Source organism: Podarcis melisellensis, assembly GCF_964234715.1.
Source record: "Podarcis melisellensis genome assembly, chromosome: 9".
NCBI lineage: Eukaryota > Metazoa > Chordata > Lepidosauria > Squamata > Lacertidae > Podarcis > Podarcis melisellensis.
Genome location: NC_138541.1, coordinates 3,357,225 through 3,380,110, shown reverse-complemented (window position 1 = coordinate 3,380,110; position 22,886 = coordinate 3,357,225). Strand labels below are relative to the sequence as shown.

At 49.7% G+C, this 22,886-nt stretch overlaps 1 protein-coding gene across 1 annotated transcript; it reads right to left on the bottom strand.

The window, feature by feature from the left end:
• Window positions 1–764: 764 nt before the first annotated feature.
• Window positions 765–20,549, bottom strand: LOC309377532 (RING finger protein 145-like). Its single transcript, XM_081924939.1, has 10 exons — window positions 20,054–20,549; window positions 17,425–17,533; window positions 15,635–15,726; window positions 14,559–14,794; window positions 12,917–13,095; window positions 11,449–11,589; window positions 8,474–8,656; window positions 6,628–6,775; window positions 3,836–4,192; window positions 765–2,282 (listed from the first exon to the last, which is right to left on the bottom strand). Exons 1-10 carry the CDS (start codon window positions 20,223–20,225, stop codon window positions 1,512–1,514), a joined length of 2,388 nt encoding a protein of 795 aa, XP_081781065.1. The 5' UTR covers window positions 20,226–20,549; the 3' UTR covers window positions 765–1,511.
• Window positions 20,550–22,886: the final 2,337 nt, after the last annotated feature.

Sequence of the window (22,886 nt, the reverse complement as noted above, 5' to 3'; positions counted from 1 at the left end):
TTGAAGGTGACCCGGAAACTACAACTAATCCAGGATGCGGCAGCTAGACTGGTGACTGGGAGTGGCCGCCAGGACCATTTAACACTGGTCTTAAAAGATCTACACTGGCTCCCAGGACATTTCCGAGCACAATTCAAAGTGTTAGTGCTGACCTTTAAAGCCCTAAACAGCCTCAGTCCAGTAGACCTGAAGGAGCGTCTCCACGCCCATTGTTCAGCCCGGGCACTGAGGTCCAGCTCCAAGGGCCTTCTGGCAGTTCCCCTACTGCGAGAAGTGAAGCTACAGGGAAACAGGCAGAGGGCCTTCTTGGTGGTGGCACCCGCCCTGTGGAACACCCCCCCTTCAGATGCCAAGGAAATAAACAACTTTCAGGAGACAGCCCTGTATAGGGAATTTTTTAAATGTTTGATGTTTTATTGTGCTCTTATATCTGCTGGAAGCTGCCCAGAGTGGCTGCGGCAACCCAGCTAGATGGGTGGCATATAAATAATAAAATTATTATTATATTTTTAAGGAAGCATCATTTTGCTTCTAAGATTGGGCAGGTATGATGCAGGTATATCAGAGACTGCAAGGACATCTCTGCCCCTTGTCCTTCAGCTGCTTCACCCTGAGCCATTTCCCCTAGACCGGAAATCCAGTCGGATGGGTTGGTGGTGATGCAAACAATAACATTATTATTAGGAATTACTCTGTGGCGGTGAGGGGGGTGTTTCTCGCTGCCCCCCTTCTTTTGCAGAACTACATACAACCAGCTCAAGCCATCCGTTTGATTTGTTTATTTAACTTGCAAGCAAAGGTCTCCCGCTGTCCACAGCTGTTTGATTCACCTGCCCCGCGATGTAATCACCTCTATGCAAAAAATAAAAATGAAATGGTCAATGATGGGGCGGGACACCAAAGCCACAAAGGTTTGCTGGTGGTCCAGATCCCCGGAAGGGGCTCCTTGGCTCATCAAACGTTCTAGGCCGACCCTGCAAGGACCCGTCACTCGGGCAGAAGTCCAAACCTTCCCCGTTTCACACACTTGCCAGAGATTATAGGCAGGCAGCGGATGGGATGCATAGGTAGGGAGGCAGACACAGAGACCCTGCAGCCATTTTGGAACGAGGCTGCCGCCATCTTGGATAAGAGCATTCATCTCCGATTCTGCCATTCTGCCGGCTCATGTCTCCATCTTGCGGCCAGCGCTGAAACTTTTAAACTATGGCAGTGGCCGGTGTTTGGGGCAAGGCCCCTGCGCCTCTGGTTATAAGAATAAGACGTATGGCATTGCCTTGCTGGTATAGAAGGTCTAGCCTGCAGAGTGGAAGTCCTTCAGCACTCCTGAGAGGAGAGGCGGGACTTGAGTTTCCCCGGCTCCAGATAAAGCGCTCTTTGCTAGACGCAGCGCAGACTGTGCTTGCTCTAACTCGGCTGGGGCGGCCTGCTTCCCTGGGTGTAAGAGAAGCTGTTCGGCGCATCGGATTCCCAGGCTATGGAAAAGGGAAACGGCACGTGAGAGCAAAGAGCTAGGGAGGGGAGAAGGCGGTGGAAAGACCAGGACCGAGCTCAGCTTTGCCGTCGAAATGGACCGACGGGCCTAGGCTCTCCCCTCTGGCGTCACCCTGCTGTGGGAGCTTCCTGGCTGAGACCTCCAGTGTGTCCTCTGCTGGAGCAAGAGGGGAGGCCGCCACGGGGCTTGGGGGCTCCCCCTCCAGGCGACCCTCAGCTGGGATTCCCAGAGCAGCTGAGAGCCGAGGACTGCCGTTTCCCGGTTTGCTGGCTAAGTCAGGCTCTCTTCCCAGAGAGACGCACCCAGGAACATCCTGCTCTGGGGCCATGGGCTCTCCTGAGCTGCCGCACCACTCCCCTGGCGGCACTTCGGGAACGGGGAGATCCAGCGCTTGGCTGCCATTTCCTGCGGAGGTGGGCAGGCCCAGGTCCCTCTGGGGTGCGTCATATCCGGGAACGCTCTCCCCCACCTCTCCCGAGCTGTCGAACGTCTGCTGGCCTTCCCCAGCTGAGTGTCCAGAGAGGGTGCTTTGTTGTTCCGTCCCACCAGCTTCTCCAGCCTCCGCAGTTCTGTCCCCACCTGGGCGCACCGTGCGGTCGAGAACAGTGGGCTCTGTGCTCCCGGAAGCCTCCTCCCTCCCCGCCACGGGCTCCGCTTGTCGTGCGCGATCCTCGAGCCTGACCTGCTGGTGGCAGAGAGGGCATGTGTCCTGCACGAAGAACCACTTGCGCAGGCAGCCATCGTGGAAGAAGTGGCCGCACGGAACGACGACGGCCAGGGTCATCTCCTGAAAGGGGGCAGAATGAGGCGGTTAGCAGGGAAGAGCCTGGAGGGGCAACAGGCAGCGCAGGCCTGAGGTAGAGCACCTGCTCAGCATGCAGAACTTCCTTGGCATCACCGGTTAAAATAGAGCAGGTGGTATATGGGAAAACTTGCCGGAGACCTGCTGCCAAAGTGGAACGGTTAATCCTCAGCCTAGAGTCCTTCCAGCCCTTCCAAAGCTGGAAAAACTAGGCTGTCAGGGACTGGACTAAGGAGGAATGGTGGGGAAGCGCCACCCCCCCAAACCTTCCTGGGAAGAGGAATATAGAGACAGTATAGATTTACAACAGTGGTTTGCAGAAGGTCATAGTTCAGAGACTGCAGAAGGGAGGAGCAGCACTTGGGCAGAGGCAGCTGACAGACTCAGTATCTCTTGAAAGCATTCCTGATCTCCCCCCCCCCCCCAGGACCCGGCGTGCATTGAGGGTAGTAGAAAAGATAGCTCAGAGGCGGAAGCTCAGATCAGCCGATGCAGGGATGATGTATATACAGTGGTACCTCGGGCTACATATGCTTCAGGTTACATACGCTTCAGGTTACAGACTCCACTAACACAGAAATAGTACCTTGGGTTAAGAACTTTGCTTCAGGATGAGAACAGAAATTGTGCTCCAGCAGCGCGGCGGCAGAAGGCCCCATTAGTTAAAATGGTGCTTCAGGTTAAGAACAGTTCCAGGTTAAGAATGGACCTCTGGAACGAATTAAGTACTTAACCCAAGGTACCACTGTACAGTCATACCTCATGTTACGTCCGATTCATGTTACATTCTTTCAGGATATGTCCCTGGTGACCCAGAAGAACTGGAAAGGGTTACTTCCGGGTTTCACCGCTTGCGCATGCGCCAATGCGCAAAATGACGTCATGCGCAGAAGCGGCAAATCACAACCCGTGCGTGCGCAGACGCGGGTTGCGTTCTTTTCATGTTGTGAACGGGCCTCCAAAACGGATCCCGTTCGCAACCAGAGGTACCACTGTAATAGGAGAGATGGAGGGGGTGGGAATTTACTCAGAGCAACGCCATTACCCAAAAGAGATGCCATTTCTACGTTCTCCCGGTGTGAGAATTGAATAAAATACTTGGTAAGAACTCTTCTTGTTTATCTGCTTCTTGGCTGCCACCATGGGAGGGACTGGATTCCCTGAAGCCTAATATAGGCTTTGAGAAGGAGGAGGGAAGACTCTGCCAGAGCTTTGTCCCTCCTTCCCAAAGCTCAGCGTCTTGTTTACCCAGCTTTGGGAAGGCAGCACGAGGGCTGGTGGGCATCAAATGTTGTTGAGGGCCACCAAAAAAGGCCTCAAGGGCCACGTTGGACCACCCTGCTATGGAGGAAACCGTGTTGGCTACCCACAAGTTAGTGGGGATAGCCTAACACAAGGCTCCCCAACCTGGTCCAGTATTGACTCCAGATTGAGGAAGGCCCTAACCCAAGCCAGTCCCCCAAACTAAAATGAGGGCAGGTGGGGACAGACAGTCCAGAGGAGGGAACTATGGGGGGTTGCGGCTCCCTGACATTCACCTGGAAGCAAATGGCGCAGACGTCATTGTGGTCCAAGAGTTGCTTGCTGGTGGCCCTTGGTAGCAAGCTGATCTTCTTGGCCGCCTCTCGGCGGAGCAGGAAGCTCTTCCACCCGGAGTGGGCCCTCAGCCAGACGTTGAAGTAGCAGTGGATGATGATGACGGAGGCCCCCAGCCAGCTCCACTCGCCAAAGATGGACTCCCAGGTCCCGTAGGCCACCACGCAGACGGCCACCAGGAACTCCAGGACGCGGCTGACCGCGTTGATGTAGTAGACGATCTCGTCCATCTTCTCCATCGGGGTGTCCTGGAAGAGCTCGATCATGAACAGGGTGTAGATAAATAGGGTCCCCATCACCTGAAAGGAGGAGGAGGAGTACCGTTGGTTTCTCCAGCCAAAGCTGAAGGCCCCAGAGGTCCAGATTGGATCAAGCCCAGAGCCCATTGGCCAGCAACTGATGGCTACTAGCTGCAATGCCTATGCACCATTTTATTGTTTCATTTCATTTTTATTTTGACGAAGTAAAAATAATAAATAAATAAGAACAAAAATGTGCCACCGAGACCATTCCATTGTAACTAACCAACCTCCCAAAATTTCAACACTTCTTGCAATGGTTTGACCCCTTTCCATTTTAACAATACAACTTCCACAAACACCTTCCATATCTTCCCAAAATCATTTCTCTTGCGTATACCCCGTCTTACCTTAATGACACGTGTTAATTTATAATTAATGGCTATATGCCACATCTCTTTATACCATTCTTCCATTTTATATTCTGCTTGCCCCTTCCACTTCCTAGCTACAATAATTTGTGCAGCTGGCAATAAATTTGCAAGCAAATCCTTCATAGCCTGCGAACCTTCCACCTTCATAAATTGATAATAGTGCTACCTCTGGGCTTTCGGTCAGCTTTAACCCAGCGATTTCTGTTATCTCCTTAAATGCCCTTTGACAAAAAAATTGTACATATTTACACTCTCACCACATGTAAACATAATCCCCAGTTTCCTGGCATCCCCTCCAACGTAACACTGAATATTTGATCAAATAAACACTGTTTATTTGATTTAATCTGACTGGTGCCAAATACCATCTCCAAACTAATTTGTAATAATTTTCTTTTATTCTTATACCACTTGGGGTGCACTAGCAAGCTCATCGTCAGGGTGCAACGGAGAACCCCCCCCCCAATTCTTCCCAGCACCTGGAAATCAGGTATTTCTGCCTCTATACAGAGGGAGAATGATGGTCGCCTGACACCACCATTATGTGTCTTTAGAGGCCAGGCAAAAACATTCCTCTTCGGCCATTAATTAATCTATGGCCTCAGGGGCCCCGGGTTATGGGTGCCCAATGGCACTCGTGGAATAACGTGACGCTGGTGGCATGATGGTGCTTCTGAGGCTTCGCAGGGCCTCGGACGTTGTCTGGGAACACGCATCGGGGTTCCGACACGACTTCCGATAGAAACCGGAAGTCCCGTCGGATCCCCGCGTTGTGGGTTCTGAGCACCCACCCCCAAAATTTGTGGGGGCATCCAGAGCCCCCACTAGAACTGGCACCTATGTATGGCCTGTTACGTGTGGGGGGACGACAACTATATATGGCCTATTAAGTGTTTTTTTTTGGGGGGGACTGTTATCATGATTATTTTATTTTTATGCTCTCCATCAACTATCCATCACCCCATGAAAACTTAATCCACAGCAGTGACCAGAGGAGGAATAACCGCTGAGAGCAGCGCAGAGAGAAGAATTGCAATAATAATAATAACAATAACAACAACAACAACAACAACAATAATATTAATAATAATAATTTAATTTATATCCCGCCCACCCCAGCCACAGCCGGGCTCAGAGCAGCTAACAACAATAAAAGTAACACAGCATTCTAAATTCAATTCATTTTAAAATCAATTCAAAATCAAATTCATGGCAACCATTGGGCCAGAGTTCTGTGAGGATTAGCGAAGGAGGGGGTCAGACTGTGCCTTGGCCAAAGGCCTGGTGGAACAGCTCTGTCTTGCAGGCCCTGCGGAAAGATGTCAAGTCCTGCAGGGCCCTAGTCTCTTGGGACAGAGCATTCCACCAGTCAGGGCCACGGCCGAAAAGGCCCTGCTTCTGGTTGAGGCCAGCCTAACCTCCCAGTGGCCCGGGACCTCCAAGATGTTTTTGTTTGAAGACCTTAAGGTCCTCTGTGGGATATACCAGGAGAGGTGGTCCCATAGGTATGAGGGTCCTAGGCTGTATAAGGCTTTAAAGGTTAAAACCAGCACCTTAAACCTGATCCTGTACTCCACCGGGAGCCAGTGCAGCTGGTATAGCACTGGGTGAATGTGATCCCGCGGCGAGGATCCCGTAAGGAGTCTCACCACAGCATTCTGCACCCGCTGGAGCTTCTGGGTCAGTCTCAAGGGCAGCCCCACGTAGAGCGAGTTACAATAATCAAGTCGGGAGCTGACCGTCGCGTGGATCACAATCTGCAGCACCGAAACCATACGCCTTTATTTGCCCCCGTTGCAACGGAATATGTCTCTCCTGCATCGGTCTCTACAGCCAGAGCAGGCGCTATAATTCTCCAACGCTTTGACTTCACCCCCAAAAGGCACACACCTTTGTGGTCTCCCCAGACAGACAGATGCCAGCCGCCGTTACTGTTCTACACGGTATTTGGACACAGTATTTTTTAAAGGGAAACTGCCGTGAGCACAGATGCCCTGGTGGGAAAGACGTCCCAGAAATAAACCAGCTCCGGCTACGGGCAAAAAGGGGGGTCAAGTGTACCTGCAGGGAGGTCAGCATGCAGCTGGAGACGAGGATTAGGAGCCAGAAGTCCATGTGGAAGAAGTGAGCGATCTTGTACGCCATGAAGCCCGGGAAGACCAGGAGGAAGAGGCACATGCTGATTCCCCGGAAGTGCTTCCAGAAACTCCTGAAACAACAACACAGCCGGACAGCTCAGTGGGTGGAGCACGAGGCTGTTAGGGTTGTGGGTTCGAGTCCCATGCTGGGCAACAGATTCCTGTGTTGCAGGGGGTTGGACTAGATGACTCTAGAGGTCCCTTCCAACTCTACGGTTCTGCGATTCTAAGAGATGGAGGGACAGTTTGAGAGGCCCACGAAGGCTGCTGCAAAGTCCATCCCTTTCAGCCATGGCCTCAGATACGGAGCTTGGATGGACCAGGGCACAGCTGTCAACGTTTCCCTTTTTTTAAGGGAAATTCCCTTATTCTGAATAGGATTCCTCACAAGAAAAGGGAAAAGTTGACAGCTATGGACCAGCGGCCTGGCTCAGCAGAAGGGAGCTTCTTACTTAAATCTCCCAGATCCAGAACACAGTCGTACCTTGGAAGTCGAACGGAATCCGTTCCGGAAATCCGTTCAGCTTCCAAAACCTTCAGAAACCAAAGCGCGGCTTCTGATTGGCTGCAGGAAGCTCCTGCAGCCAATCGGAAGCCCTGTCGGACGTTCGGCTTCCAAAAGTACATTTGAAAACCGAAACACTCACTTCTGGGTTTCGGAAGCCGATTTGTTCGGGAGCCAAGGCGTTCAAGATCCAAGGTACGACTGTAATGAGGAACAGCATTTTACATTAGGGCAGGGCCGTAGCTCAGCAGCAGAGCATCAGGTTTGGACGCAGAAGGTCCCGGGTTCAACCACAGACAGCGTCTCCAAGGTAGCGCCGTAGGAAGACTCATTCCTGAAACCCCGGAGAGCTTCTGCCAGTCAGAACAGGCAGTGCTAAGGCAGATGAGCCAATGGTGTGACTCTGCATCAGACTGTGTGAACAGGGCTTGCTGAAGTTTTCAACTCCCCCAAAATGATGAGGGGTGCTAAAAAGTCGTAACATGACTTGGGAATTCGAAAGGTATTTCAGCTAAATTTATATAGCTTAGTTTCGCTTGGTACATAAAAAGGTGTGTAAAGTTGCACAGAAATGATGTTGTTATTTAGCGTTACCTGACATTTTCTGAAGGCAAAATTAAAATCCTTTGGCAGTTTATGTGCTCTTTCATCAAACGTAGACATACCGTGCTAAATCTGCACAGCCAAAAGTGTATTTTTAAGCCCACTCACTGAAGAAATTTGCAAAAACCAAGCTTCACCCTTAAAACAAGGAATACTGCTATATGACGATTAAAAACACACATATATTCAGGTGTCCTCCCTTATACACACACACGTTACATGATATGTGGGAACTGCTATTTGAGAAAGAAAGGGGGATATCCAGCCCCATTGAGAATATGGGCCAGGCTGTACATTATTCCAGATCTGACTTCCCTAAATTGGTGTCCCCCAGATCTTTTGGTCTACAGCTGCTATCAGGCCCAGCCAGCAATTGCCATGTCCTATTCCCGCTCTCTATGTTGTGGCAGCCACTTTGTGTTAGGCCACGCCCCCTCCGCTGTGGCTGCCATTTTGTGACTGGCGCCAACAGCACTTCCTTAAACTTCTGCTTCGGCCCCAAAATGTTGGTGGCTCCTTTCTGAGCGGCACTCGACAGGCTGGGCTTCCGTGCGGGGAAAGCCCACCCCACCCCCTCCAGGCTACACGGATTTATAACCACGAGGACACGGATCGCGTCCCCTGTTCCTGTGCGTCCGCACAAAGGAGCGAGCAGTGTCACCTGTTGCGCGTAGCTCCCAGGCCCAACACGATGGGGTCGGCTATTTCGATCATGGACTGCAGGGTGGACGTCACCACGATGAAGAGGATGATGCTGAGAAGGAACGTTCTTTCCAGGAGCTGCAACCCAAGTAGACCGGTCTGGAGGGCAAGCAGCAGCAAGGTCACACCCTCTGTCACACCCCTGAAACAAAGGGAAAAGTAGGCAGCTGTATATTGGATTTTTTCCCCTGTGGGGTGGCTCGAAAAAATAAAATAATAGGATGGGGAGAGAAAATCGCCACTGGCCAGTGCACCTCTCTAGACTTAGCAGGTGGTGGTGTGTTTTTTAAAATGCTCTCTTGTTCTAGATAAATTTGGGGACTTTTGGTCTTAAAGAAATGGGAGTGCCTGATCACCTCATCTGTCTCCTGAGAAATCTCTATGTGGGACAAGAAGCTACAGTTAGAACTGGATATGGAACAACTGATTGGTTCAAAATTGGGAAAGGAGTACGACAAGGCTGTATATTGTCTCCCTGCTTATTTAACTTATATGCAGAATTCATCATGCGAAAGGCTGGGCTGGATGAATCCCAAGCCGGAATTAAGATTGCCGGAAGAAATATCAACAACCTCAGATATGCAGATGACACAACCTTGATGGCAGAAAGTGATGAGGAATTAAAGAACCTTTTAATGAGGGTGAAAGAGGAGAGTGCAAAATATGGTCTGAAGCTCAACATCAAAAAAACGAAGATCATGGCCACTGGTCCCATCACCTCCTGGCAAACAGAAGGAGAAGAAATGGAGGCAGTGAGAGATTTTACTTTCTTGGGCTCCATGATCACTGCAGATGGTGACAGCAGTCATGAAAGACGCCTGCTCCTTGGGAGAAAGGCGATGGCAAACCTAGACAACATATTAAAAAGCAGAGAAATCACCTTGCCAACAAAGGTCCGTATAGTTAAAGCCATGGTTTTCCCAGTAGTGGTGTATGGAAGTGAGAGCTGGACCATAAAGAAGGCTGATCGCAGAAGAATTGATGCTTTTGAATTCTGATGCTGGAGGAGACTCTTGAGAGTCCCATAGACTGCAAGAAAATCAAACCTCTCCATTCTGAAGGAAATCAGCCCTGAGTGCTCACTGGAAGGACAGATCGTGAAGCTGAGGCTCCAATACTTTGGCCACCTCATGAGAAGAGAAGACTCCCTGGAAAAGACCCTGATGCTGGGGAAAGATGGAGGGCACAAGGAGAAGGGGACGACAGAGGACGAGAAGGTTGGACAGTGTTCTCGAAGCTACTAATATGTGTTTGACCAAACTGCGGGAGGCAGTGGAAGACAGGAGTGCCTGGTGTGCTCTGGTCCATGGAGTCATGAAAAGTCGGACACGACTAAACAACAACAAGACTTTTGGTGGCTCCCTGGTTGTGGAACACTCTCCCCAGGGAGAGGTCCATTACATATTTTTAGGGGCCAGGAAAGAAACATTCCTCCTTTCTTGGGGATTATCCAGACAGAAATTCTCAAGTGTCAAAAAAGGTTATTTAGGTATGCCACAACTGCGCCCCGTGTTTCGTTAGCCCCCAAATGGAAAACAAGCGAGGTCCCAACTAAAGAAGAATGGCAGCTTAAGATGATGGAATACACACAGCTTGCGGACGTAACATATAGAATAAGAGAACAAGAAGAACATACGTTTAAATAAGATTGGAAAATGTTGATTGATTATATGGGAGAAAATTGTGTACACTTGAAAACGTGGGCAGCATTAAGATAAATTCAACAGTGCAAATAAGTTTTGATGGATGTAATAATGGAATACTGAATGGTTTAGTTTATGTAAAATATGCAGGGATTTATAACATGCAAAATGAACCATGGAAAGAGAAGGAGGGAAGTCATTGATACTTAAAGGTAAAGGGACCCCTGACAGTTAAGTCCAGTTGTGAACGACTCTGGGGTTGCGATGCTCATCTTGCTTCACAGGCCGAGGGAGCCGGCGTTTGTCCGCAGTTTTACTGGGTCATGCGGCCAGCAGGACTAAGCCGCTTCTGGCAAAACCAGAGCAGCGCATGGAAACACTGTTTACCTTCCCACTGGAGCGGTACCTATTTATCTACTTGCACTTTGATGTGCTTTCGAACCACTAGGTTGGCAGGAGCAGAGACCAAGCAATGGAAGCTCACCCTGTCACGGGGATTCGAACTGCCGACCTTCTGATCGACAAGTCCAAGCGGCACAGCGGTTTAAACCACAGCGCCACCTGCATCCCCATTGATACTTAAGGTTGTTTAAATGAATACTCTAAAATGTAAAACAGAAACTTTAATAAAAACTACAGAAAAAAACAAAACGTTCCTCTTTTCCCAGGCCCTGGGCTGATTAACATCCAATACCCTTTTAAGTCAGTCAGTCAGTCAGTCTCTCTCTCTCTCTCTCTCTCTCCCTCTCTCTCTCTCTCTCTCTCTCTCTCTCTCTCTGTGTGTGTGTGTGTGTGTGTGATGGGTTTGTTTTATTCTTGCTTTTATTGTGTATCCTGTGTTTCTATTTTTATGCTGTGAACTTCCTTGAGATCTTCAGATAAAGGGCGGTGTGAAAACTTAACAAATAAAATAAAGTGAGTATTAGATGATCTAGGCCAGGGGTCAGCAAACTTTTTCAGCAGGGGGCCAGTCCACTGTCCCTCAGACCTTGTGGGGGGCCGGACTATATTTTCAGGGGGGAAATGAATGAATTCCTATGCCCCACAAACAACCCAGAGATGCCTTTTAAATAAAAGCACACATTCTACCCATGTAAAAACACCAGGCAGGCCCCACAAATAATCGAGAGATGCCTTTTAAGTAAAAGGACACATTCTACTCATGTAAAAACATGCTGATTCCTGGGCCGCCTGCGGGCCTGATTGAGAAGGCGATTGGGCTGGATCCGGCCCCCGGGCCTTAGTTTGCCTACCCATGATCTAGGCAGCTGCTCTTTTCAAGGTCTCTTACCTGTGCATCACGTTGCCGTCCTGGAAAGCGCTGTAACCTGCCAGGTAGAACTTGCAGAGTTTGAGGAGGCCCAGGGCCAGGTAGGAGACAGTGAAGGTGAGCCCAATGAGGGAGTACGGGGTGCTGCAACATTCGGCCACACTGCGGAGAGGGAAAACATTAAGAAGACTCCAGGATCAGACCAAGCAGAGGCCGTCGAGCCCAGTACCCTGTTTCCTAGAGTGGCCAAACAGGGAGATGGAGGGAAAAGCCCTTCTCCAGACACTGAGACTCAGAAGGCCACTGCGAAAGATTTATCATTTAAGCATCACACTTGCTTTCAAGCTAGGGGCTGTCGTTCTGCCACAAGGCAGCAAATTCTGCACTGCAGGAAGTTATTAGGATTCTGGGGGCCTATCTGGACTGCGCCAATGGCTCAGCGATCTTAGGGTGAATATAAATTTAATAAACAATGGTAATAATCAATAGTTATCTGGTCCAGCATCCTGTTCTCACAGTGAAGAAGAAGAAAGACACAGAATAATAGAACTGTAGAGCTGTAAGGGAACCCTGAGGGTCATCTAGTCTAACCCCCTGCAATGCAGGGATTTTTTTGCCCAATGTGGGCAAAGTGTTACCATGATCCAAGAGCCCTTTCCACTCCTCCTGGCTCAACACAGCATTGGGCATAGCCGAGGGGCCAAGCGCGCCAGGGAGCATGCCATGTCAAAGGTTGGAAGCCAACTTAATAATAATAATAATAATAATAATAATAATAATAATAATAATAATAATAAAAAATTTATTTATACCCCGCCTTCTCCAGCCAGAGCTGGGCTCAGGGTGGCTAACACCAGTAAAATTACAATAAAAACATAATAGGGGGGGGGGGAAACCAATTTAAAATACGGGTTAAAATACAAATTTAAAATGCAGCCTCGTTTTAAAAATAGCCCATAGATCAAGACCATAAGGGGAGGGAAACCATAAGGGTGAGACTGAGTCCAAACCAAAAGCCAGGCGGAACAGCTCCGTCTTGCAGGCCTTGCGGAAAGATGTCAAGTCCCGCAGGGCCCTAGTCTCTTGTGACAGAGCATTCCACCAAGTCGGGGCCAGTACTGAAAAGGCCCCAGCCCTATCGGAAGGGCTTTTCCCATGGGGGACAGAACGAGCCTGTTTTCGGCCGTAGAACCCAAACCAGTGGATTTGAGTGACAAGGAAGGAGATTCGCAATAAAAATTAGGAAGAACTTTCTGACAACAAGAGCTGTTGCGACAGTGGAATGGACTCCCCTGGAAGGTGGTGGACACTCCTTCTCTGGAGGTTCTCAAGAGGTTGGAGGACCATCTGCCAGGGCTGCCTTGGCTATGATCCCTGCGTTACAAGGGATTGGACTAGATGAATCCTTGGGGATCCCTTCCAACGCTACAATTTGATGACTGTGGAAAGTTGCTGCTCGCTTCCCCTCCCCGACGCACCACCTTTCTACCTGCTGAGGATGATGAAGACCAAGCCTTGCTGGGGCAAAGGGTTGCCAGAGGAGGAAGAAACCAGGGCAGAGATCTGCAGAGTGAACAGCGCCAGCCAGAAGACCAGGAACAAGAGCGGAACAGCCAGCTGCCGCCAAAGGGACATCGCCAACGCCACCAGGCGATACACCTCCAGCACCTGAGGACAAAAAAGGCCAAAGAGAACCGCAAATTAGGCTTAGACCAGGGATGTCCAACCGGTCAACCGCAATCGACTGGGGGACCCTGGGGATGTTTGAGTCAATTGTGGTCGATCGCGGGCTTTTTCCTTTGCGGTGGAAAAAGAGGATCTGGCCCTGTCCTCCATTCGCACATGATCGCTAGATCGGAAGACGGAGTTTTCACCATGAGGCTGGTTTTTTTCCTGATCAATGTTTTGGTGAGCGACTTTCCCCCCTTCCCCCTAAAGAAAGCTCAACATCTTAGACCTGCCCCTCCCATAAAAGGTCAACAACTTTGACCTGAACCCCTAAAAAAAGGGTAGTTCGCTGCCATTCCCCCCACCCCACAGTAGATCGCAGTCTCTTGGGAGATGGACGTCCCTGACTTAGAGGAACTCTTTGCTGGGACCCCTTGCTGTCTATGCAGAATTTCGCATCAGGACCTCACACACATTTTTGATAACATTCGAGCCAGATGCTCATGCAATTCTCCAGGACCCTGGAACATTGGATTGGGACTCCAAGCAAGAGCTCCCTGGAAGAGTTGGGTGCTTGCTTGCAATTCCTTTCTGACACTATGAGCTGTTTGGTGGTGGAGCAGTCTCCCTTGGGAAGCAGTGGACTCTCCTGCCTTGCAGGTTTTTAAGGCGGCCATCTGTCAGGGACGCTTTAGCTGAGGTTCCTGACAGTTCGCATTTCTTAGTGCAGAAAGTATTGATCTGATGTGTAGAAACCTTTCCTATTCTACTGAGTCCAAGAGGGCTCTGGGAGCTTCTGTGCGTGAAAGAAACAAGCAGAAGGTTCATGATGTTTGGGTTATACCTTCAGAGAAGCTGATCACAGCTGGCTTCAACTGGTTCTCTTTCTTCTTTCTGTCAAGGGCATGCTAACTATAAAAGTAAGGCCAGAAGGAGACTGGGTTTCACACTCTCTATCTCTCTTTCCTTCTGGTGTGGTGTTTTGTACATAGTGGTAAGGTTTAGACTTATTATAAGTTATTGTAAGTTTAAGTTAAGTCTGCTGCAACTGGATTTCTTATGGACAGTCCCAATCCTAAATGTATTGGATTTGTGACCATTATGTTCATTTGCCTTCAATAGTAGTACAGCTCTGCTAAATGAAATGTTGCCTCTGGTCTATTTTTGGGGAATCCTGCAACGTGTTTAAGTTTTTACTCTTCTATCTATACCTTAAGAGTTCTCCTCTGGATCAATATTGAGTATTATTTCAAAGACAGTTCCTTCACTGCGGGGAGCTGGACCGGATGATTCTCATTCTGCAATTCTATGAGCTAGCTGGACCCAAAGGTCTGGGGTTCTAAGCTTCCTTACGACTGAACCATGGAGGACGGGTATGCACAAGGACAAGCTGGCAGGGAGCAGCTGCCAACCAGAAACCGCTACCATTCGAAGGAGCGATCCCCTTGGACCTCCCTCATCACCTGAGCAACCTCCCGGCAGGTGACTGTTGCCCATTGGAGAGGAACCACCAGGCAGGAAGCCGCGACGTAAACAGCCTCCATCATGGTGAGAACTGTGGCGACGCTGTTCACGATGGGCAAGGCCCGAAGCGGGAGGCAGCAAAGTCGGGCGGCCAGAGGGAGGAGAGGAGCCCCGAAGAGCCACACTCGTTTGGTCTTCAGCAGGAGGGCGCAGAGGGTGGCAACGATGACTTGACCTGGGCAGGACGGGAGGAGAGAAGTAGGGGGTCAGGCGGGTGTCCCAAATGCAGGAAGGCAGGGCAAGGAGAAAAGGAGCTGGTAACTCTGATAACGTCCTTGTCTGGATGTAGGACGAAAAAAGGGTTTGCGAGTGCGTGTCAAAACCAGACCACAGCACAATGGTAAAATGCACATCCAATGCTCCGCCCACTTTTGCCCCAGGCCCCGCCCACCTGGCCCCTGGAAGGCTGCCCAGTCGGAAACGTGGCCCTGGGGTTAAAAAAAAGTCTCCAATTTGAGAAATTGTTGTAAAATTGATGAATGCTAAAATGTCAAGGGAAAGGAAAATATAGAATTACAGCTGTAATTGATTAAGTGATAGAGGAAACTTAAAGAGAAAATAAGTAATTAATTAATTGGTGTGAAGAGTTGCCGAAAATTTTTTAAAAGGGGAGGCAGAAAAGGGGAGGTAAGGGGAAGTCCGAGAAGTAAGGTTATGAAAATATGTTTTCTTGAAATTATACATGTTTGTATGTTTTTGATTTGTTTATGTGTGTGTATTGTTTTGTTCTTTTTTGTGTTGGAAAAATTAATAAAAATTATTATTAAAAAAAAAAAGTCCCCACCTTTTCTGCATATAAGCAGATCAAAGAGCAGTGGAAGAGAAGGAACAAGCTGGCAACCTTCCCTTTTCTTGCAGGAAATTCCCTTATCGCAGCGCTGTTTCCCGCTGCTATCCCGGATTGTTAGATATCCCGTAGACTGTCCCCGGGACAGGTGAGGCTGCTGATCCCTTATTTCCGAGGCTGCCGATCCCTTATTTTCAAATCTGAAAATTGACAGCTATGGTTCCTCACCTGTGAGTGCCGTGGCGAAGTGGCTAAGCGCCACGGGGTCGTTGTACACGGCGCCGTGGAAATCCCGCTCCATCTCGTGGCGGATGTAGTCTCTGGAATGGGAGCCGGGAAGATGGTTTGTATTGCCAAGTGGGACGCAAGCCCAAGGAGGAACTAGCTCTCCGTTGCTTAATTTAAAAAACCTTGGTACCTCTTCCTAGGACAGTTCCCCTGCCCTCTCTTTCTCCAGCAACCAAGGCCCCCTTCAATTTTGCAAACTCTGGACTTGTTTCAACTCCCACCAACAGCAGAGATGGCCGGCCAAGTGTGGGGCTAGGTATCTGAGCTGGATCTGAGCTGCCAGTGGCAAAGGCTGTCATAGTCCAGGCCAGGAATTAGCAACTACGCCGCATTTTGTCACCAGTGTCAGAAGCAAGCTGGCAAAGAGGCTCCATTTTCCAGCCAGCACCCTGGCGGCATTTTTCTGCTGCTCCCAGTGCCCAGAACTAAGAGCATCCTGCGATTCTGCAACTGAACTACGTGATTACAGAAACGGGAACCTAGCACAGGACTCAGCTTCTTGAGTCTCCCATTTTTACTTAAAAGCAAGTTTCAAGTCTTTAGGACTGCAGTGCGTCCACTGCTCGGGACGGGGGCTTCAGAGTCTAGCCTCTTTCTTTGCTTTCCCCGTGAAAAACAGAAGCACAACAGTGTGCAAAAGCAGACCCAAGTGAGGGCTCTCTTTGCATAATTTAGACAGGTTGCAGAATTCAGCTTCTCTCAATGCGGAATTTTAAACCCTTCCTTTTGGAGCCAGGCATACGTACACTCCTGCAAGGATATTAGTCCCAGAGGCCCACCATGATTTTTCCTGACCCAGCCACTCTGGGAGGCTTCCAGCAAAATAAAATAAAAAACACAATAAAACACCAAACATTAAAAATGTCCCTATGCAGAGCTGCCTTCAGATGTCTGCTAGAAGTCAGATAGTTGTTTATTTCCTTGACATCTGATGGGAGGGCGTTCCACAGGGCGGGTGCCACCACCGAGAAGGCCCTCTGCCTGGTTCCCTGTAACCTTGCTTCTCGCAGTGAGGGAACCACCAGAAGGCCCTCGGAGCTGGACCTCAGTGTCTGGGCTGAAAGATGGAGGTGGAGACACTCCTTCAGGTCTACTGGGCCGAGGCCGTTTAGGGCTTTAAAGGTCAGCACCAACACTTTGAACTGTGCTCAGAAACATACAGTGGTACCTCGGGTTAAGAACTTAATTCGTTCCGGAGGTCCGTTCTTAACCTGAAACTGTTCTTAACCTGAAGCACCACTTTAGCTAATGGGGCCTCCCTCTGCTGCCATCACACGATTTCTATTCCCATCCTGAAGCAAAGTTCTTAACCTGTGGTACTATTTCTGGGTTAGCGGAGTCTGTAACCTGAAGCGTCTGTAACCAGAAGAGTCTGTAACCTGCGGTACCACTGTACTTCCAAGATTTGACATAGGCCTTGGCAGGTGGAAAGCACCACTGGAAACTCCCACCTGCTCCTAGTAGCCCCCCCAAATGTAGCTGCACCTCGTAAAAGATGTAAAAACGGCAAGGACCCATCCATCAGCTCCTGCAGTTTAGAGGCAAAGGACCAGGAGACTACAGCGCTCCTAGTTCCTTTTGAGAATGCCATTGCCAGGAACCTTTTTTTGAGAGCAGAGCCTGCTCCACACCAACTGCTGCCCCCCATGACCTCAAGCCCTTCCTTTCTAGCAAGTCAACTCTATGATCCGCCGCTTCCAGTTCGCAGAAGGCGGCAACCGAGTCCTTACCGGGCCGTCTGGTGGCTCACATACAGCAGCAACGCTGTCAGGATGTAGAGATACAACTTCACAAGCGTTCGGACTGGGAGCAGGAAAACCACCACACACACCAAGTGACCTAAAAGAATGAGGAAGAGGAAAGAGAAGCCAACATTTTAAACACTCTTATGTCCACCTCTTTAGTTGCCTTCCTAGCTGCCTTCCGTCAAATGTTCAAGAGTCAGGCTGTTGCGCCAAACACTTGCCTGAACCCCTCTCCAAACCTGTGAATGAGGGGTCAGCAAACTTACCATGCCTCGGGCCGGTGTCTCCAGCTCCGATCGTGCAGCGGGTTGGAGGGCGGGGGAGCGCATGCCCATACACGTGCGCACATGCTATTTCCAGATGTGCACCAGAAATAAGGCTTGCACATGCACAAATAACGCTTTCGCATGCTCACAAGCTATTTCCGGTGCTCCTCCGATCTGGAAGTGGGCAGCCGCGCAGCGCCGGTAAGAGCAGGCGGCGGGGGTCTCTGCCGGCCGGAAAAATGAGTCCCTCGGGCCTTAGTTTGGGGACCCCTGCTGTGAATATTCTGCCGGGCAATGATTGCAACTTAACAACATAGAACATGGCAGCAGGCAAAGAATTCAGCATGCCAATGAATCTTAATTATTTTCTGATTGAGAAAAAATGTCGACAACTCAGATAAATAATCTAATTGCCAAATGGCACCTTAAACCTAGGTTACGGTCACCACAATGGGATTTCTCAGCATCATACCCCACCCCCACCCCAAAGTTTGTTCTTGTTGTTGTTGCTGCTGCTTTATATTTATATACCAAAATGGGTTTACAACACATTTTAAAAATAAAACAAATTCATGCTCCAAGGGAAATATTTCAGATCCTGTTCCAAGTGACATTCTGCTTTTGCCAGTTGCCAACCTAGCACCCAGAGATCTCCCAGTGATCGCAATTGGGTCCCTGCCAGTTGCAAAACGCACCCGGCGACTGGCTAATTTCTAACTGCTTATGGCAGCAGAAAACATGCGGCAACAAGCAGAGGAAACTTAAAATACCGGCTGATGGGGACTTAGAAAGGCCCAGGGACTGAGATTGTCTGCAAAGGTCCCACTGGGCAGAAGAGGCAGAAAGAACTGTGTACACATAACTATGCAATGATTATATAGCGAAAAATGTCAGTCTCAGCAGAACATTAATCCAGTCAAAATTGCAACACACCATTTTTTCCACATCTGCAAACATGTTTTCAAATCCACAGGCCAGCCCTAGATTGTTCCGTAGTATCATAAACCTATGTACCATTTATTAAGACGTGTAACAGATTATCATCTTCTCATTGCTTTCTGTATAAGTAATGATTTTTGATCACTGCTACATCCCCAACGTTTAATTCTTTTTTTTCTTTCTTTTTTTTAAGCTGAAGGTACATTTGTGACTTTCCAAACTTCTGGCAATAAAAACTTACAACGGCTAGCAACGTGAGCTGAATTATCTCTGATCAAATACATTCCAAATACGAGGGCCTTCTCGATAGTGGCACCCACCCTGTGGAACGCCCTTCCAGCAGATGTCAAAGCGATAAACAACTACCTGACATTCAGAAGACATCTTAAGGCAGCCCTGTTCAGGGAAGTTTTTAACGTGTGATATTTTACTGTATTTTTGGTTTTTATGGAAGCCGCCCAGAGTGGTTGGGGAGGCCCAGCCAGATGGGCGGGGTATAAATAATAAATTATTATTATTATTATTATTATTATTATTATTCCAGCAGACAGTCAGAATTCATAACAGGCATCAATTTCTTCAGCGAACATAATTTATTCCAGGATGTATAATTCCACTTTTTGGGTATGTGTGCATGAACATTCGAGCATATGCAAAAATGTCCTCAGTTTACATAACTTATTCCAAGTTGCATAATTTCACATTGTGTGCGTGAGTGGGAAAATTTTAGTTACTTTGATGCAGAATCCGGAAGCTTGATTTTAAACACAACATGTTGACAGCTCGGGGCAGAAAGCAGCCTGGGATTTACTGGTATAATCAATGGATTATTTGCAGTAGTTTGGCACGTGTTTCTGACATCCAGTTCCTCAGCACTGATATCGGCAAGGTGACTTTTATTCCCCTAAAACCCCTGATCTGCAGTAACTCAGTTGTGTTATTATGAATAATAATAATTGCAATTATAACCCACTCTTTTACTCCAAGGAGCTCAAAACAACATAAATTCCCACAACAACCCTGTGAGGTAGGCTAGGCTGAAAGGCACCAAGGTCACGCAGTGTTAAGTGGGGATTCGAACCCTGGTCTCCCAAGTCCTGGTCCGGTACACTGACCACTACACCACACTGCCTCTTAGGCTTGTAGATTCATACTGGCACATGGAGGTAATCTCACGGTACATAAGATAACAGAAAACGACCGGCAATCGGTTCAATAAGTCCCCGCAAAAATAATCTTTTTGGTTCAAGTTGGTGGGCTTTGTTGAGAAAACAAAGCTGACTCCAGAAGCCTGAAACCTCGGGCACTCTGCACATGCTCAAGCAAGGCGGCGTCAAGACCATGAGCAATGCAACAACCATTACGGCAACTTCACCCCGTCTCCCACCTGCCTGGCCTGCATCACCCACCTGCGTAATAGGCGTTCCACAGGTGATGTCGCCACAGGTAGGTCCCCTCCGGCCTCCTCGGGTGCAGCAGCAGCTCCGCGAAGGCCTGCACATCCCACCGGTAGAGCAGGTCCAGCAGGGCGATGCTGGGCACGCGGAGCGCCACGTTGGCCACCTCTTCCAGGCTGGGCATGGCAGCTCCGAGTTAAGGACCCCCCCCAAAAAAAAACACACCCACCCCAACTCCAGCAGGGACCTGAGGCTCCTCTCTGCCTCCCCACCCCAAGCAAAGAAAGCCAGCAGGGACCTGAGGCTCTGCTCCCCTACCGGTCCAGCGGGGGTGTCTCCCCCCCCCAGAAGGATCTCTCCCTCCCTCCCCCTCCCAGGCCTCCTTCCAGGTGGGTGGTCTCAGGGGAGGGGTCGAAATAAGAGGGGGCAGCAACCCCCAAAGAGAGGAAGAGGAAGGCAGGAGGGAAGCTGGAATGGGGAGAGGGAGGGAGGGGGGCAAATCTCTTTTTTGGGGGGGTGGTGTTAAGAAGAGGGGCGTTCACAGTTGGGAGGGGTGGGGAGAAAATGAGATGGGGGGAAGGAGGCCAGGGAGTGGGGGGGGGGCGTCAGGTTTGGAGGGAAGAAGCAGGAGTTGGGGGGGCAAGACTCCTCTCCCCCCCTCAAGGAAAGTTAAGGGGGTCAAATAATTCTCGAGGGGGGGGGGAAGGCAGGTTCAAGTAAAGGGGGTGAGGGAGGAAAAGAGTGAGGACTTGGGGAGGGGGCTGCGAAAGAAGGCGCGGGGGTGTCGGGTTTCCTTCCGGGGGGGCAGCCCCAGTGATGGGGTGCGGGACCCCTCAAGGCTGGGGACCCTCCCCCGCCGAGGAGGGGGGGCAGGAAAATCCTCCTCTCCGGTTCAAGCGACGCCCCCCCCTTGCCAGCGCCGTACTTTCACTTTCCCTCAAGCCCCGCCCCTTGCCCCTTGCCCCGCCCCTCCTCTAGTGAAGCCTCGGCCGCCATCTTGGCTCCGGGCGCGCCCTTCCTCCCTGCCGCCCCGCGGGAGCCACGTGGCGCTCCAAGGACGCTAGCGCGCCTGAAGGCCGCGCCGCCATCTTTGGTGAGGGCGCCCGCTGTGTTCTTTTTCCCTCCCCCGTTAGGTACAAAGAAGTGCAACTTCGACCGATCCCGAAGAGGCATCATTTCCGGTTCCTGTTCGTCTCTCCATCGTGCCACTCACCCCCGCCATGTGCGGGGCAAGGACGGTGGGAATGTAGCACAGGGAACCCTGCGGGGGTATAAATATGAATTGCAATAGAGGGGAAATAACTGCACCAGTGTATTAAATAAGCAGGGAGACAATATACAGCCTTGTCGTACTCCTTTCCCAATTTTGAACCAATCAGTTGTTCCATATCCAGTTCTAACTGTAGCTTCTTGTCCCACATAGAGATTTCTCAGGAGACAGATGAGGTGATCTGGCACTCCCATTTCTTTAAGAACTTGCCATAGTTTGCTGTGGTCGTCACAGTCAAAGGCTTTTGCATAGTCAATGAAGCAGAAGTAGATGTCTTTCTGGAACTCTCTAGCTTTCTCCATAATCCAGCGCATGTTTGCAATTTGGTCTCTGGTTCCTCTGCCTCTTCTAAATCCAGCTTGCACTTCTGGGAGTTCTCGGTCCACATACTGCTTAAGCTAGCAGTGGCCTACTCTGCAGGGCTGTTGTGAGCCATCCTGTTTCAGCTACATCCTGCTGATCTGCAACAAACTTAGTCGGTCTCTAAGGTGCTACCCGTCTCCCTGCTTATTTAACTTATATGCAGAATTCATCATGCGAAAGGCTGGGCTAGATGAATCCCTAGCCAGAATTAAGATTGCCGGAAGAAATAACAACCTTAGATATGCAGATGACACAACCTTGATGGCAGAAAGTGAGGAGGAATTAAAGGACCTTTTAATGAGGGTGAAAGAGGAGAGCGCAAAATATGGTCTGAAGCTCAACATCAAAAAAACGAAGATCATGGCCACTGGGCCCATCACCTCCTGGCAAATAGAAGGGGAAGAAATAGTGAGAGATTTTACTTTTTTGGGCTCCATGATCACTGCAGATGGTGACAGCAGTCACAAAATTAAAAGACGCCTGTTTCTTGGGAGAAAAGCAATGACAAACCTAGACAGCATCTTAAAAAGCAGAGACATCACCTTGCCAACAAAGGTCGGTATAGTTAAAGCTATGGTTTTCCCAGTAGTGATGTATGGAAGTGAGAGCTGAACCATAAAGAAGGCTGATTGCCGAAGAAGAAGACGAGTTTGGATTTGATATCCCGCTTTATCACTACCCGAAGGAGTCTCAAAGCTGCTAACATTCTCCTTTCCCTTCCTCCCCCACAACAAACACTCTGTGAGGTGAGGGGGGCTGAGAGACTTCAAAGAAGTGTGACTGGCTCAAGGTCACCCAGCAGCTGCATGTGGAGGAGCGGAGGAGCGAACCCGGTTCCCCAGATTACGAGTCTATTGCTCTCAACCACTACACCACACTGATGCCACAAGAATTGATGCTTTTGAATTCTAGTGCTGGAGGAGATTCTTGAGAGTCCCATGGACTGCAAGAAGATCAAGCCTATCCATTCTGAAGGAAATCAGCCCTGAGTGCTCACTGGAAGGACAGATCCTGAAGCTGAGGCTCCAAGACTTTGGCCACATCATGAGAAGACTCGACTCCCTGTAAAAGACCCTGATGCTGGGAAAGATGGAGGGCACAAGGAGAAGGGGACGATGGAGGATGAGATGGTGGGACAGTGTTCTCGAAGCAACATGAGTTTGACCAAACTGTGGGAGGCAGTGGAAGACAGGAGTGCCTGGCATGCTCTGG

Excerpts from the sequence above, each read along its gene's own strand:
- LOC309377532 (XM_081924939.1), bottom strand. The coding sequence starts at position 20,225 with ATGCCCAGCCTGGAAGAGGTGGCCAACGTGGCGCTCCGCGTGCCCAGC. Across the intron at positions 15,727-17,424 it reads GTGAGCCACCAGACGGCCCG|AGACTACATCCGCCACGAGA; the intron begins GTAAGGACTCGG and ends CTCCCATTCCAG. Across the intron at positions 14,795-15,634 it reads CTTCGCCACGGCACTCACAG|GTCAAGTCATCGTTGCCACC; the intron begins GTGAGGAACCAT and ends CGTCCTGCCCAG.